The sequence below is a fragment of the Mustela lutreola genome, chromosome 6, assembly GCF_030435805.1.
Source record: "Mustela lutreola isolate mMusLut2 chromosome 6, mMusLut2.pri, whole genome shotgun sequence".
In the NCBI taxonomy this organism is placed as follows: Eukaryota; Metazoa; Chordata; class Mammalia; order Carnivora; family Mustelidae; genus Mustela; species Mustela lutreola.
This window is the reverse complement of record NC_081295.1, coordinates 15,335,154-15,350,512: the sequence shown is the minus strand read 5'-3', so window position 1 is coordinate 15,350,512 and position 15,359 is coordinate 15,335,154. Positions and strand designations below refer to the sequence as shown.

At 46.3% G+C, this 15,359-nt stretch overlaps 1 protein-coding gene across 1 annotated transcript in view; it reads left to right on the top strand.

The window, feature by feature from the left end:
* Positions 1–4,318: 4,318 nt before the first annotated feature.
* The window catches only part of AKAP12 (A-kinase anchoring protein 12), a 100,660-nt gene continuing 89,619 nt past the window's right edge, over positions 4,319–15,359 (top strand). Inside the window, exon 1 of the mRNA XM_059176776.1 lies at positions 4,319–4,642. Within this exon, the coding sequence (XP_059032759.1) occupies positions 4,481–4,642 (162 nt within the window). The 5' untranslated portion in view covers positions 4,319–4,480. The remainder of the gene's footprint in view (positions 4,643–15,359) is intronic.

The following is a 15,359-nucleotide window of genomic DNA, read 5'->3' as shown; positions in this document are numbered from 1 at the left end:
AATATGGCACCATCTTTTTTGCTACTTTAGTATAATCTTAGATTTGGGCCAGAAGGCAATCTTAAATCTTAGTGAATGAAACTAATAGAGCTGGCTTTATAGTTAACCCAAAGAAATAGATTTCTTGAAATTTAGAAATTTAGCATTTGCCTGTATTTATGATGCAGGTCTACAGGTGGTTGACCTTTGACCTTCATCAGTACATTGAACTTTTTCTGTAGCTCCTATATGAATGAATGTTGATTAGTAAGTCATGAATAAAGTAAAATTGTTAATTCTTAGGTTTTCTCGTTTATAGTTAGTAAATGCAAGAGGGAAGTGCAGGAATTGGGTTTTTAGGTGATTTAGATATCTTGATGTAAGTAATTAGCTCAGAAAAAAAGTAGGCTTCTTATTTAGAGAATACAATGAAGGTATATGTGGTAGTTTCAAGGTTGGAGAGTTTCCCTGTTCTAAGTGAAATTGCCTGAAGGCTTTGTAGCTAGAGAATGAATCTGTGGGGGTAGAGTTAAGGGTTGGTTTTAAATTGTTTTAATAATTATAATTATGATTGCCTTTTCAAGGGACTGTATTAGGTCTGATATAACATGTTTCACAGTTGTGAATTCATTTAAAACATAGTCAAAGAGGTTTTGGTGTGTGCGCAGGATGCCTAGTTAGGACTTTAACTTTTATTGGTACATCTCGTGTGACCCGTCTTTCTGGAGAAGTTAGACATGAAGCATACAAGTTCAGCCTGCTGTACCGGCTGTGTGTATTTGTTTTGAGAAATTTCAGGCTGTTTTTATGAGAGTATCAACTCTCACAGAGAAACGACTCTACCATCAGCTGCCCCATGGGAGAGAATGTGTGGGACACCTGTGTCCTGCTGTTTGGGAGAGAAGGGGTTGCTGGCGAGAAATTGGGGTAACCGACAGCCCGGGACTGAGAAGTGGAAAATTGCGAACAGCTGTCTTCCTCTCTATCGATGACACTAATCTAGGCAATTCTAAAGGTGTCTCCAAAACCCTAGAAAAGCAAACCTTGGTGACTTGATTCAGAGTCTTGGCACCGAATGGGCACTGGATAGACAGCTGTTGAAAAAGAAAGGAATCAGGCACCTGGTTGGTTCAGTGGTAGAGCACGTGACTCTTGATCTCGGGGTTGTGTTTGATCCCACGTTGGGTGTAGAGATTGCTTAAAACAATGAGATCTTAGGGAAAAAATGGATGAATGTAAGAAATGAATGTAGTGTTCTGAATAGCGTATGTCCTATTATATTGAATGTTGTAAGTGGTATATTCAAAAGGTGGGGACATGGCATTGCTGGGGATAATAAATAGTACAACTACTCTTTTTAATAAAAATAACTTAACAGAGAGTAGCTCCCCAGTTTACAAGTAAGATGGAAAAGGATTCTTTGGGAAGTCCAGAAACCAAAGGTGCTTTTGTGAATCTCCAAAAGAGCCTGTCATTCTTTTTTTTTTTTTTTTTTTAAGATTTTATTTATTTATTTATTTATTTGACACAGAAAGAGAGAGACAGACAGACAGACAGCGGGCACACAGGCCGGGGAGCTGCAGGCAGAGAGAGAGGGAGAAGCAGACTCCCCACTGAAAAAGGAGCCTGATTCAGGCAGGGCTCGATCCCGGGACCCCGGGATTATGACCTGAAAGGAAGGCAGACGCTTAACCCACTGAGCCCCCCACGTGCCCCAGGAGCCTATTCTTCTTCTTCTTCTTTCTTTCTTTTTTTTTTTTTAAAGATTCTTGTTTTTTAATTTATTTATTCGACAGAGAGAGATCACAAGTAGGCAGAGAGGCAGGCAGAGATGGGGGGGAAGCAGTCTCCCTGCTGAGCAGAAAACCTGAGGTGGGCATCCATCCCAGGACCCCAAGATCATGACCCAAGCCAAAGGCAGAGGCTTAACCCACTGAGCCACCCAGGCGCCCCTGGCCTATGATTCTTAATATGCTTATCCGGGAGCTTTTTCAGGCAGATGAGGGAGGACTAGAAAGTGTATTATTTCTTAAAACAAGATTTTGCTGGAGTACCTGTCTGGCTTAGTTGGAGGAGCATGTGACGTTTTGATGTCAAGGTTGTGAGTTGGAGCTCCACATTGGGTGTGGCGATTACATAAAAATAAAATCTTAGGGCACCTGGGTAGCCTAGTCAGTTAAGCAGCTGCATTGGGCTAAGGTCTGGGATAGAATCCTGCATTGGGCTTGAATGGAGAGCTTACTTCTTCCTCTCCCTCTGCCTGCCTCTCTGCCTACTTGTGCTGTCTATCTCTTTCTCTCAAATAAAGAAATAAAATCTTTAAATAAATAAATTAAATAAAAATAAAATCTCCAAAAAAAAAGAATTTTGCTTTAAAAAAATCATATGAACATTTTCATGGCCTGAAAAATAAACACAAAGCAAGCAGTTGCTAATCTAGGCCGACACTGATGATGTGGCTTGTATAGTGTTGGCTTGAAATCCTTGACCTTGTAATATTTCTCTGAAAATTTGAAAGCTGGATGTGAAAAGCTTTGTTAAGAATTTCCCAAGAACTGAGTAATTATCATCTCACAGAATGGGACATTTTGATAGTGTTTGTACTACATATTGATACATTTTCATATGTGCTGACCTTAGTCATTCTCAGATAGGCTTTAATAACATTTTTAACCCTCATGTGAGGCCTAAATGCCACTTTTTCACAGATATTCCTCAGAAGAGAGAACACACTGGAAGCTTCCTATAGAAGGGGAGTGAGATGTTGAACAGAGACTCAGTGTAGGAAGAATCCTTGCTCTTTTCTGCCTACCAGCTGTGAAATCTTGAGCACCTGATTTAATGTCTCTGGGCCTACTTTCCTCCACTCCACTGGTAAAATGAGAATGCTAGGCTCTACCTCATAGAGTTGGTTTGAGGACTAAATACGATGAGCTATGCAAAGTGCTTTAAACAGCGCCTGGCACATACATAGTAAGTACTGGGATGTTTCCTAAGTAGTAAACAATTTAAGTTGAAATGGATGAAATGCTTAAAAATGATGAAAACCAGCCATTTTGCGTAATACTGCTTAAGAAGCAATATATTCTAGAGAAGGTGGCCTTCATGTGCTTCATATTTTATGCTGGATAACCATATGACATTATACTACAAGCCACAGTTAATCAGGCACAAAATATTCTACTACTGAACTATCCGCTTGCGTCAATTCTGCACTAACTTGTAGGAAATCTGAGCAGGGGATATTTCTCTGGTATCCGGGGTCGATATTCCAAGTTTCTTCATTCTTCCAACTATTTGTGAAATTTTAGGCAAGTCTTTGCCACTGAAAACTGGGGATGATTTCTCTTTTGGCCCCACCACCTTCGTGCCTGCATGCCAAGTAATCCAGCTGAAAATTTGATTTCCTTCAAATAATGGTTGGCTGCCTTGTGTTTTCATGGAACAAGTACTCAGGAGCATGAAGGGTAGGAAGGCGAGCCACTTAGGCTGATCCCCTTGAAGCCTGCATCTACGGAGAATTAACCATGGCCCGTGGACAGGTCTATGTCGTCATGTCTCAGCATGGCGCGAGGGAGAAGCGGCCTGGACCTCCAGCGTCACGCCCTCGAAAGAGGACAGGCCCATTTCCAGTCACAGCCTCACTCCCCCGAATTCCCCGGGGAAGGAGGGCAGCCCGTGTCGCTGATGGCATCGCCTGACATCACTGGTTCCGGATGATAGGCGAGCGTGGGGCCGCCTGGCCCACCTCATCCGTGGCCTGACTGCATTAACCTCTCGGTTCCCAGCTCCTGCCACGCGAGGTGCCCTAATATGGTCAGGCTCCGCAGAAGCCAAGGAGCGCTCGCCTTTCTCCTGCTCTTGGGGAGGAGGCAGGAACCAGCCTTCGGAGGCTCACCCAGGCTGAAGGAAAGCAACTGGGGATTTGGGTTCGCTTGCTGGGCGGATGGAAAGTGAGCTGCCGCAGACGCTCTGCCTTGGGTTATCAATCATTGAATAAACCTCAGCAAATCCAATCTCCCCGAGGGGCCTTCTGCCCTCCTCTCCCCATCTGCAACCCTGGGTCGTCTGACGCCCCCAGCTCGTGTCCCCATTTAGGAATGGGAAGCGCCCGGGGGTCGGGGTGGGAGGGCCGCCTGGACCCTGGCTGGAGGCTGGGGCTGCGCCTCTGGTCCTACAGCCTGGGGGGAGATGCTGCTGCAAGGCGTGTCTGGGGCTGGGCTCATGTGATGAAGCGAGGGAAAAACAAGGGGGAGGAGGAGGAGGAGGCAAAGAGGTGGCTTTTTTTTTTTTTTTTTTTTTTTTTTTTTTTTCTTTTAAGGAGTTTGCCGCGAGCGCGTCTCGTTCATTCGCAGTCCGGGCGCGTTCGGAGCAGGACCGCGGGAGCGGGAGGCGTTCTCGGGACCCCGCGGGCGCACGGCTTCTCGCTCTTCTCCACGTTCCTGCCGTTTGGGGGAAGGTGTAGCCGGGCAGCGGGGCGCGGGAGAACCGCAGAAGAGCCATGGGTGCCGGGAGCTCCACGGAGCAGCGGAGCCCGGAGCAGCCGGAGGCGGGGAGCGCGACGCCGGCCGAGCCCGAGCCCAGCGGCGGCGGCCTTGCGGCGGAGGCGGCGCCCAGCGCGCCGGGGGACCCGGCCATCGCCGCCGCCGACCCCGCCACCAAGGTACGGGCGCGCCGGGCCACCTGCCCCGGGGACGGGGGTGGGGGAGGGTGGTCTCCCTGGTCTCCGCCTGCGAGAACTTCCCGGCCCGTCCAGCCCATCTGCAAACTCGGGAGCACGCACCCCTCTTTCTGGCTTTCCAGGGTCTCACGCGTCGGGGCGGGACCAGAGCAGCAGCGAGCGCGGCGGGCTTGCATCTTTGTCGTGGGTCTCCGGGGGAGGCGACTGCGCCATCCGCAGTAATAAAATCCGCCCCCCGCCCCCTGCTAACCGAGCCTTTCTCCTCACTCTTCCGGTGGGAGCGACCCAGCCCTGAGATGCCCGAGATGCCGGAGCTGCTCGGGGGAGTCCGGGGGTGGGGTGGGGTGGGGTGGGGATGGGGTGGGCAGTGACCCATCCGCCGAGGGTCCTGAGCCCCCCGCCCCTCTTTCTTCCTCCCGGATTCGGAAAGTCCGCTTTGGGGCCAGGACCCGTGTCGCAGCGTGGCGAGGCCGCCACCCGTGAGTTCCCCGCCGCGTCTGGGCTTTGGCACCCGCTGTGCCTGGAGAGAGCGGGTTTGGTACCCAGCCCTGCTGCGGCAGCGGCTCGAGCCGACACCGCCTTCCGATGCAGAGGAAGCCTGGGGTGTAGCTCGCTTCGAGCCAAAGAAAATCTGGGTAGACGCTGCTCTTCGAAAAGGAATGACAGGTTCCGTCAACAAGGCAGGGTCCTCCTTTTCGCTCCGTGCATTGCCTGTGGACTCAAGGGGTAAACCTACCCGGGGAGTAGTTAGAAGTTCTCCAAGGATGCGGTCAGAGGTTTCAGCGAGGATTGCTTGCGCTCCTGTGTCTATGGAGACAAGTGCTGAGCCTCCTAGAAATTTTGTATTTTATAGTCTTGAGTCTTTCAAGGCTGAAATAATTTACTCTTGGCCACTTAAAAGCTGCCAAGACTGGGACTTGTTTGGATCGTTGCATTCTAGATCTGTTTTTCCAGCACGTGTTTTCATTAGCAAGGCATCACCTAATCTGTTTTGCCGTATCCTTGTAGGAAGATGGAGGATAACTTATCATACTTACTATTTTTTTTCCAAAAACCCTGTGTTTTACTTGGGTTGGGAAGGTGGTGGGTAACTTAATACATATTTTTTAAAGCCCTGTGTTTTATGTGGGTTAACAACCTGTGTTTTATCTGAGGATAAAGAATGTGAGGAACTTCAGATGTTTACAGTGTGAAAAACATCCCCTCCCCCACCAGAATCTGGGTAAATTTCACAGAACTGTGACCTCATTGCCCTGACCTCTTTAGCTGCCCTATTCTAGTTTGGGCTGAGAGACTGCTTTTAATTAGATTCCTTCTAGTCTTTAACTAATAACTACTTGTAAAACCCATGGTCCCTAGAGTTGTAGATGCTACCGAGTACAGACTGCTAGAAAGCTAATTTTCTAAGACAGGGGCTAAGCTTTGGGCATAAGTCAGGTGCAGTCTTACTGAGGTCTAAGTGACATTTTAATACTTAACCGCACATTACCGTCTGATGCCAACTACTGCCCAAGGGGCCACATACCCCGTATTTAGAATCCAGTAGTGAAAGTAGTTTTAAGGTGTAATTGACAAAAGCTTGCGATTGGGGACAGTTCTTCTCTTGGTTTTTACTACTTCAGATCTTAACAATTCATGCTGGAATAGAATGCTCAATTCCTTCCTGGTAAACTTGAATTTGTCCCTTTAAAAATACTCCTTCCATTCTCTTTTTGTCTTTCTTCCATAACCTTCTCCTCCTCCTTTTCTAGGCGCCACCATCTTGAAGCAGCCAAGCATCCTCCTTTATAAAAAAATTGACTTAAATAACATCTAGAATATCATTGAGCTTTTTGGCATACTGCCCAGTTATCAATTTGGAGACAAATCAATACACTTATATGTATCCTTGGAAAATGGTGTCGTTTTTCATTTCAGCTAGCAAAATTACACAGGTTTTCAAAAGTCCTTTTAAAAAGAAATCCCTAATTAAGAATGACTCAGCACGTAGCTCTTACCTCTCCTGTTCACCCTGTGGAACTCCCCATTGCTGACCTCTGAGTAATCCCATCTGCCTCTTGCAGGCTCCTGTAGCACCGCAGGTCCTTCCCAGCAGTTAGCGACACGTTCGTGAGGTTAGTGACTTGACTGTTGTCCTCGTTCTGGAAGCTCCACGAGGGCAGGGGACGTGCCTGTGTTTGTGCACGTCTTCCACCACAGGTGGCATGCTGCCTGGTTTTGATTGCACGCTGTCAAGTTGGGGATTATTTTGGGCCATCGACTTTGTCTACAGCTTAACCGTGTCATTGTCATGGTCTGCCTCCGGTATCAGAAAGTGACTACACCAGATAGGTCCGGTTATTAATAGACCAAGTGACTATTTCGGCAGTAAACTGTAGGGGCTCTCCAGAAATACAGTGGCTTGTTCGCCTTGCAATTTTAAATTGTCTTCATGTCGAATAGACAGAACAGTATAAATTGCGGGTGTCTCAAATGAGACCACTTTATACATTAAATTAGTTAAGATTTGCATCTTGAGCTTTCTTGAGTGGGCATGTGGACATTTGGGGGGCTATACTGATACACGCCCCCCCCAATGCTGATCACTAATTAATTCAAAGCTATTGACATTTTTTCTATCTAAATGATGTTTGTATCAGATGCCTGCTGCTTATTTAATAATCCAGTTTACTTTCTCTCTCTCTACCTGTCCTTTACTGAGTTAAGTACTCAGACTTAAGATGACCTTACGCTAATTGAGTATCACTTCTATCAGATCATGTGGAATGTAAGAAAAAAGAAATTGATTATTGAAGCCTAACATTTTAGGGGCACTGAGGCACAAGTCCTGGCTTTATCCGGTATAGTTCAATAAAATGGAAGGAACCTTTCCTTTCTTTTTTTTTTTTTTTTTTTTAAGGTCTTATTCATTTATTTGACAGACAGAGATCACAGGTAGGTAGAGAGGCAGGCAGAAAGAGAGAGAGCCCAATGCGGGGCTCAATCCTAGGACCCTGAGATCCTGACCTGAGCCAGAGGCAGAGGCTTTAATCCACTGAGCCACCCAGGCGCCCCGGAAGGAACCTTTTCTTCCAGTCAGTCGTTTACAATCTTACACATGTAAATTTTGGGGGACAACGGTATCGATTATTTGCTACGTTGAATTTCGAGACTTGGAGACTTTGGCCTCTGCAGGGACAGGAATTACTAGACCACGAAAATGAAAGCAGTAAAGAAGGCCTCTCACTTATCCCCATCATGCGGTTTTAAAAGTCTGTCTTTGAAAGAGTATTTGGTGTCAGTAGAGGGTGGAGTGACCAATGACAATCTCACGAGAGTCTGGCAAACTGGATTTCTTTCTTCTTTTTTTTAAGATTTTATTTATTTGACAGAGACGTAGCGAGAGGGGGAACATAGACAGAGGGAGTGGGAGAGGGAGAAGCAGGTTTCCTGCCGAACAGGGAGCCGGTTGTGGGGCTCGATCCCAGGACCCTGAGATCATGATCTGGGCTGAAGGCAGACGCTTAATAATGACAAGAGGCACCCAGGTGCCCCCAAACCTTGATTTCTTAAGCCAGGTTCCACATTCAGTCTGGACAGTCATAATTTTCTGAATTACCTACCCTTTTTGTATTTTTTGCTCCATCAATGACTGAAAACGGAGCAGTGATGGGTTGTAACCTTCAGGCCAATGTCCTTGGCAGGTGGGGAGATGGGGACTTTTTCTGTCCTTCTGTTAACGGTTCCATTTCGTCACAAGAGCTGGGAATCACCAAGGAACATAAACATGTACTCGAATGGAAGAATCCATCATCCGATGGGTGGACTTAGGTGGACTTAAGGATATCTTTGCCCTTCGTGCACTAAAACAGACAGTTGAGTTGATCAGCTGCATAATTCTTCCCAGCCTGAGGGGGGATGCTTTCTCCCGCTTTTGTTTACAAACTGGGAATGGAGGACGTAGGTGGCCTTACTGTGATCATGGATCAGTTTTACAATAAAAGGTCCAGGATTTAGGGTTTGGAGAGAATTACACGTTTGTTAACAGTGGTGTGTTGGATGTGTGGCTGCCTGTTTTCCTATGGATTCCCTCCCGATTACAAGAGGGGCTACTTCCTGAGTAGAACAGATTCCAGACATTGGAGACGTCGGGGTGAGGATGGTCATTTATTTAGCCTGTGGGGATTGCATAGGTTAGTGAATGTGTGTGAGATCACTGGAGATTTCCCCCTGAAAATACTGTTAGGATGAACCCGCCTCTCACATGCATCCTTTTGGATACACTTCAGGTTGGCTAATCTCTGCCTCGATCACTTGAAAGCAATTAGAATAAGGATCATTCTAATTTGGTATTTTATAGGATAATCGATAAAACAGAGATAACATGTTTTGCTTTAAAAAGGCATTAAGGACGCCCGGGTGGCTCAGGGGTTTAAAACCTGTGCCTTCAGCTCAGGTCTTGAGGTCCTGGGGCTCGAGGTCCTGGGATCGAGCCCCGCATCAGGCTCTCTGCTCAGCGGGGAGCCTGCTTCCACCTCTCTCTCTCTGCCTGCCTCTCTGCCTACTTGTGATCTCTCTCCGTCAAATTAAAAAAAAAAAAAAAAAAACCTAAAAAAAGGGCATTATGAAATTATTTCTTTGTCTCCATCAGCTTTAACGCATTAAGGATTATAGAATACCACCGAAAGGGAAATCAAGCTAAATGGTGCTCTCCTGCTTGGCCTCTGTACTTCTCTCTGCTGTAGTCTACTCATGAACTGAGAAATTAGAATTCATAGCACTGAGAAAAAGATAATCAGTACTTTTATCTCATGAAAAAAAAAAAAAGCCAAACTAAAGATCATTGAACCCAATTCTTTGCCCTCTTATAACCTGAAAAAATTAAAACTTACGATGTTTCATTTTAAAATAATGGAAAAATACAAAAAAGCTGTGTTTGGGAGAAGCACTGTCTATTATAAATGTGAACTTTTAAATCTTCAAGGGGCGCCTGGGTGTGTCAGTCAGTTGAGCATCTGCCTTCGGCTCAGGTCATGATCCCAGAGTGCTGGGAGCCTGCTTGTCTCCCTCAGCTTGTGCTCTCTCTCTCTCAAATAAAATCTTTAAAAAATACATAAACTTTCAAAATCTGTCATTAAAATTGACTTGTCTGCTTAGATTTTGGAGGGTTTTCTTGCAAATTAGCACCTTAGAGATTCTAAGTGTTGGGTTTTGTATGATCAACCTCTTGTTTCCTACTTGTTAGTACATCTAATAAAAGGATTTAGGGGAAGAGGTTAAGAATCTAATAATTTCAGTGATACATCCCTCTGTTATTTCTTAACCTTAATAATTAAGTTATTGAAAACTGACTATAATCTGACTTTCTTGAATCATCATCTTCATAAGATCAGAAGTTCTTGTTGTTGAAATTTTTGCTTAAAAGCATTGCATAACAGGATTTATTTAATGTTTATTTTTATTTCTTTTTAAGATTTTTTTAAATTAAGTAATCTCTATATCCAGTGTGGGGCTCAAACTCAAAAGCCTACAAAAGAGTCACATGCATTCTGGACTGAGTCAGCTGGGTGCCCTTAATATTTTATTTTTCTAAAAATGTTAATGTTGAGGACTTTGATGTGTAGAGTATAAAAAATAAGTCTTCTATTACCTCTCCATCCCCAGACATTCACTGTGGATAGTTTGAAGCCAATGTTGATGGTCTCTTGCATGTTCTTCCCAAACTTGATGCATGTACCCGTGTATAAACAAAAGCCCCAATTTTTAAAAAAGTAATCTGCACCATGTGGTGTGAATGAGTGGCGTGCTCCATGGAGCCAGCCCAGTGCCACGCCCCATGTTTTTTCCTTTAACAAAATCATTATCATGCATGTTCTGCTATTTAGGTTTGGAATATCTTTTCATATCAGGACATAAAGACTTACCACTGTTTTTATTAATGACTACATATGTTTTTCCTTTATGGGTTGAAGTACAATAAACGTTTAACCAATCCCCCTGTGTTTACATGACATTTTCCTGGTCTTGCGCGGTATTGAAGTAGCACAGGGACTGTCCGAGCTCAGGTATCTTTGTATGTGTGCAGATCTCAGGGGGAAGATTTCTGCAAGTGGAATTGCTTGCTCAAAGCATTTATATGCGTTTAAAGATAAAAAAAAAAAAAAATTGGGGGGCACAAGGGTGGCTCAGTGGGTTAAAGCCTCTGCCTTCCACTCAGGTCATGATCTCAGGGTCCTGGGATGGAGCCCTGCATCAGGCTCTCTGCTCAGCGGGGAGCCTGCTTCCTCCTCTCTCTAACTGCCTCTCTGCCTACTTGTGATCTCTGTCAAGTAAATTTAAAATAATTAATTAATTAAAATTTTCTTGAAGATTTGATTGATTTGAGAGAGCATTAGCAGCAGGGTTGGGGGGAGGGAGGCTGAGAGGTAGAGGAAGAGAGAACCGGCCCCGCCCCTTGCCCACTCCCCACTGAGAGGGAGCCTGATGAAGCGGGGCTCCATCCTAGGACCCCGAGACCATGACCTGAGCCGAAGGCAGACACATAACTGTCTGCGCCCCTTACATACCCCTGCATTTACAATTTTGATAGCCCTTGATAAATTTACTCGGTCATGGTTGCAGGGTCCTGGGATCGAGCCCCACATCGGGCTCTCTGCTCGGCGAGGAGCCTGCTTCCTCTCCTCTGTCTGCCTGCCTCTCTGTCTACTCGCGATCTCTGTCTGTCAAATAAATAAATAAAATCTTTTTTAAAAAAATGATTCATAATAGGGAAAACAAGTTGAAGAGTAAAAGGGTGGCTCAGGTACCGCTTGTATTTACTCATTGCTTCCCAGATTCATAAACAGACTTAATTTTATTTGTTTGGACAATGACCTACTTCTTTAGCAATGAGTTTTCAAGTTTCTCCTCTGGGAACAATCTAAAATCATCCAGTTGCCAGAAATTTCTTCATACTTCTGGTCCATGAAATGTTGGAACCTGGGACCGGGACCGGGACAGGGACCAGGACTAGGACGGGGACTGGGACCAGCAGAATTCCAGTCCTGGGAAAACAATAGGTTAATGCCCACCCCTCCCCCGCCACAGGTTCCAGTCCCCTTAACGACAAACTACAGACTGGATCTGTTAGCTGGAATAAATGTGCTTTCCCAGAAAAAAGGAGGCACTCAAAGCACAGAGACGACAAGATAATCCTCAGACCATGATAGGCTTCTCTCTCTCCCTGTTTTGATTTTTTATTTACTTATTTTTGTGTGTATGTGCGAGAGAGAGAGAGAGAGAGAGAGAGAGAGAGCACAAGCAGTGGGGAGTGGTAGAGAGAGACGCAGACTCACCGCTGAGCAGGGAGCCGGATGGGGGACTGGATCCCAGGACCCTGGGATCATGACCTGACCTGAGCCAAAGGCTGACGCTTACCCGACTGAACCACCCAGACACCCAGTCTTCTCTTAACACAAGTATCCTACAAGTTCAAAGGTTTTTGTCCTCCACGCCCCTTGTCTGTAATGTTTAAAAAAAAAAAAAAAAAAAGTAAGGTGGGGGTGGGGGTTCCATTCTGCCCAGCCTTAATCCTAGTTTTAGTAAAAATGTCAGTTTTGTCTTTGATTTGTAAATGAAGGACGCTAAAACTTGGGAAGGCAAGATTACCGCCACTCGTGGACGGGGCGGATCAGGTGCAGACATTGCAAACCTGGCTGTCCAGTTGAATCGTCCAGAAGCTTGGTGAAGACACCTTCCCTGATGGCGCGGAGTCAGAATCCCAGGCAGTGGAAGGAGCCCATATCCCGTAGCCGCGGAGCTCGTCGGTGTGTCCATTTGCCTGGTGTGTGGTGTGGCTGCCGTTGCCTTGAGGGAGGGGTACAGGATGTAGGAGGTGACAGAGGGCCAGGGGGAGGGGCTCCAGGCGGCGATGACAGCAAAGGTTGACCGTGGTTGGAGCCCGTGTGCGTGGGAGAGTTTCAGAAGATGCAGGAAAAACAGGTGCCCCCCCCCCACACACACACCCCGCACGTTTTCCAGAAAAAAGTCAAGGGACATACTTCCTCCTACGTAATTTCATCCTTTTATTCTACTGCATCGAAAACCAAGTGTGCCGCCAGTAGAGGCTTCTCTACATGGAATGTGCGATTCAGGATAAAGAGATACTGAATTCCATGCAATTATGCTTTCTGAGACGGAAGGAGCTACTCATCAGTGTTCATTTCCACCTGATGCCTCTTAAACCTCTTCCCTCATTTCTCTCAATTTACAACTTCTGCAGAGCTAGGGAAGGAGTGAGTTCAGCCCTGAGGAGGGCTCAGCGGATGGTAGTCTGCTGGTCCAAAAATCTTGAAGAAATACTAAAGCCCAGCTAAGTCGTTGAAGATCAGGATAGGGTTCTGGCTTTGTCCATTGTGTATTTACTAGTTGGCCTGGATTGCATAAAGATTTCTTTCTTTTCTTTCTTTCTTTTTTTTTTTTTTTTTAAAGATTTTCTTTATTTGAGAAAGAGCACAAGTAGGGTAAAGCAGCAGAGGGAGAAGCGGACGGTGAGGCTCGATCCAGGGACTCTGGGATCATGACCTGAGCTGAAGGCAGAGGCTTAAACTTAACACTGAGCCACCCAGGCGCCCTGACGTTTCTTGACCAGCTGCTCTCCTGCAGGCGCCGTGCCAGGACGTGGGGCTACAGAGGGAGCGCCAAGAGCTCAGGACTAAGAAAGTCACAAGCTTTCCTTTCCAGAGTTAGCTCCTGACTCTGCTAGAAATGAATTGTTCTGTGTCTGTCTGGAGGGAGAGATCCAAATTCATTTTCCATGCTCGTTACCTACTGTGTCCAGTAGTATTGAGTCAGTAAGTCCCCCTGCTTAAAACTGGTTTTGGTATCTATGTATAAATCTCTTTATTTTTCTTTTTACTTTAAAAAAAATTCCCTGCCGTGTTTATATAGTAAATTAAAAGCATTAAGGGAGTGGCTTAAATGTCATCAGTTGTAATAGCTAGCCTGTGGTTTAAAATACTTTTTTCTGTTCTGCATCTCAGGTGTTAACCTGCAGAGAGTCCTCTTTTAGGCAACAGGCTTGACCAATGGAAACTTGATCAAGGCCAAAGGGCCTGGGGCAACCACCTGGCTGAATTTAGACAGGCTGTCGACCCACCTCAGACTAGCCATAGGCCCTCACTGACCAGTGGGCTACTTAGATGCAGGCACAGTTACCATAAAAGGGAAAATTCCATACGTGCCGCTACGTCCCCACGTTCTTGATTTAAATACAGCCCCCATCCCCTGCCTCCTGGCAGACACCCTCTCCTCCACTCTCCTGCCCACTGCTCCCTCGCAGCGTGTTCGGTAAACATCTGTCTCCTTTGTTCTGCCTTGGGGGAAGCCCAACCCGCTGGCTTCCACCTGATCGTCCCCCCACGCTTAGGGGCCCCCCTCCGATCGAAACACCAGAGAGAACACCTTACACTGGTCTGCCACGGCTCTGGATGGTTTATACATCCATAAATATAAAAAAAAGTAAGTGGGAAACAGATGTTTTCTTCTAAACTTAGTTTCTCTTGGTATGTATGAACATGCATTAAAATTGGTCAGGTGTTCCAGGGGCGCCTGGGTGGCTCAGGCGGTTAGGTGTGCCATCTGCTCAGGTCATGATCCCTGGGGTCCTGGGATTGAGTCCTACATTGGGCTCCCTGCTCAGCAAGGAGTCTGCTTCTCCCTCCTTTTGCCCATCTCTGGCTCACAGACACTCTCTCTCAAATAAAATAAAGATTTGAGTTATTGGAGAGAGAGAACAGGTAGGTGAGCCCAAGTGGGAGGGAGGGAGAAGCAAGCTGCTCACTGAGCAAGGAGCCTGACTCGGGGCTCGACCCAGGACCCTGGGATCATGACCTGTGCTGAAGGCAGCCACTTAACCCATTGAGCCACCCAGGTGCCCCTCAGATAGATAAAATCTTTTTAAAAAAGAGTCAAGTACTCCATAAACACCTGTGGAAGACATTGGTCTAGATGGAGAGAGATTGGAGAGCTGAAGAGAGAGCATCATCCCGAGGGCCTCGTCGTCTGGGAGAGGTGATGGAGTCCCTCTGCAGCTCAGGATCGTGGGGTAGGGGTGGGGGGTGAGGAGGCATCAGGACAGGTCACCTATCACAGGATAGTTGGCAGGCGATACTGTGGAAGGAACTTTGGGTACTGGCCACGGAGAAGGTGGAAACAAAAGTGATACTAACAGAAAACGAGGTAGAGCAGACGCCACTGGGTTGAACGGCTGTTGGACCCTCTGCGTTGTCACACGCGGTCACTTGACCCCAGTGTGGCGGGTCCTCCTGAAATGACAGCGCCCCAGGGTTGACCAGGATTCCTTCCATTCCTAGTCAAGGAATCTTGGTAACATGGGGAGTGTTTACGTTGACTTTCAAAGAAGACATTTGTCATTTTTTTCTATCTCCACTGCCTGCCCTCGGGTTTGTTGTTCAGAGGACGAATTACGGTTTGCTGTTTTTCACGTCCGAGCATAAGATTTCTTACTGAATTGAGCCATTGCAGGCGCTGAGCTTGTCTGCCACGAGAATCGGTTTTCTATCGCCACTCCCCTGATACTGACCATTTTTGTTTAAGACCTGCTTTTGTTTTTTGGGTTTTTTAAAAGACCCATTTCATTGCACCCTTGATAGGTCTCCTTACTCCATACAATACATATTGTTGTGGTGCATAGAACCAGAGTGTTGATATGTTTTATGGT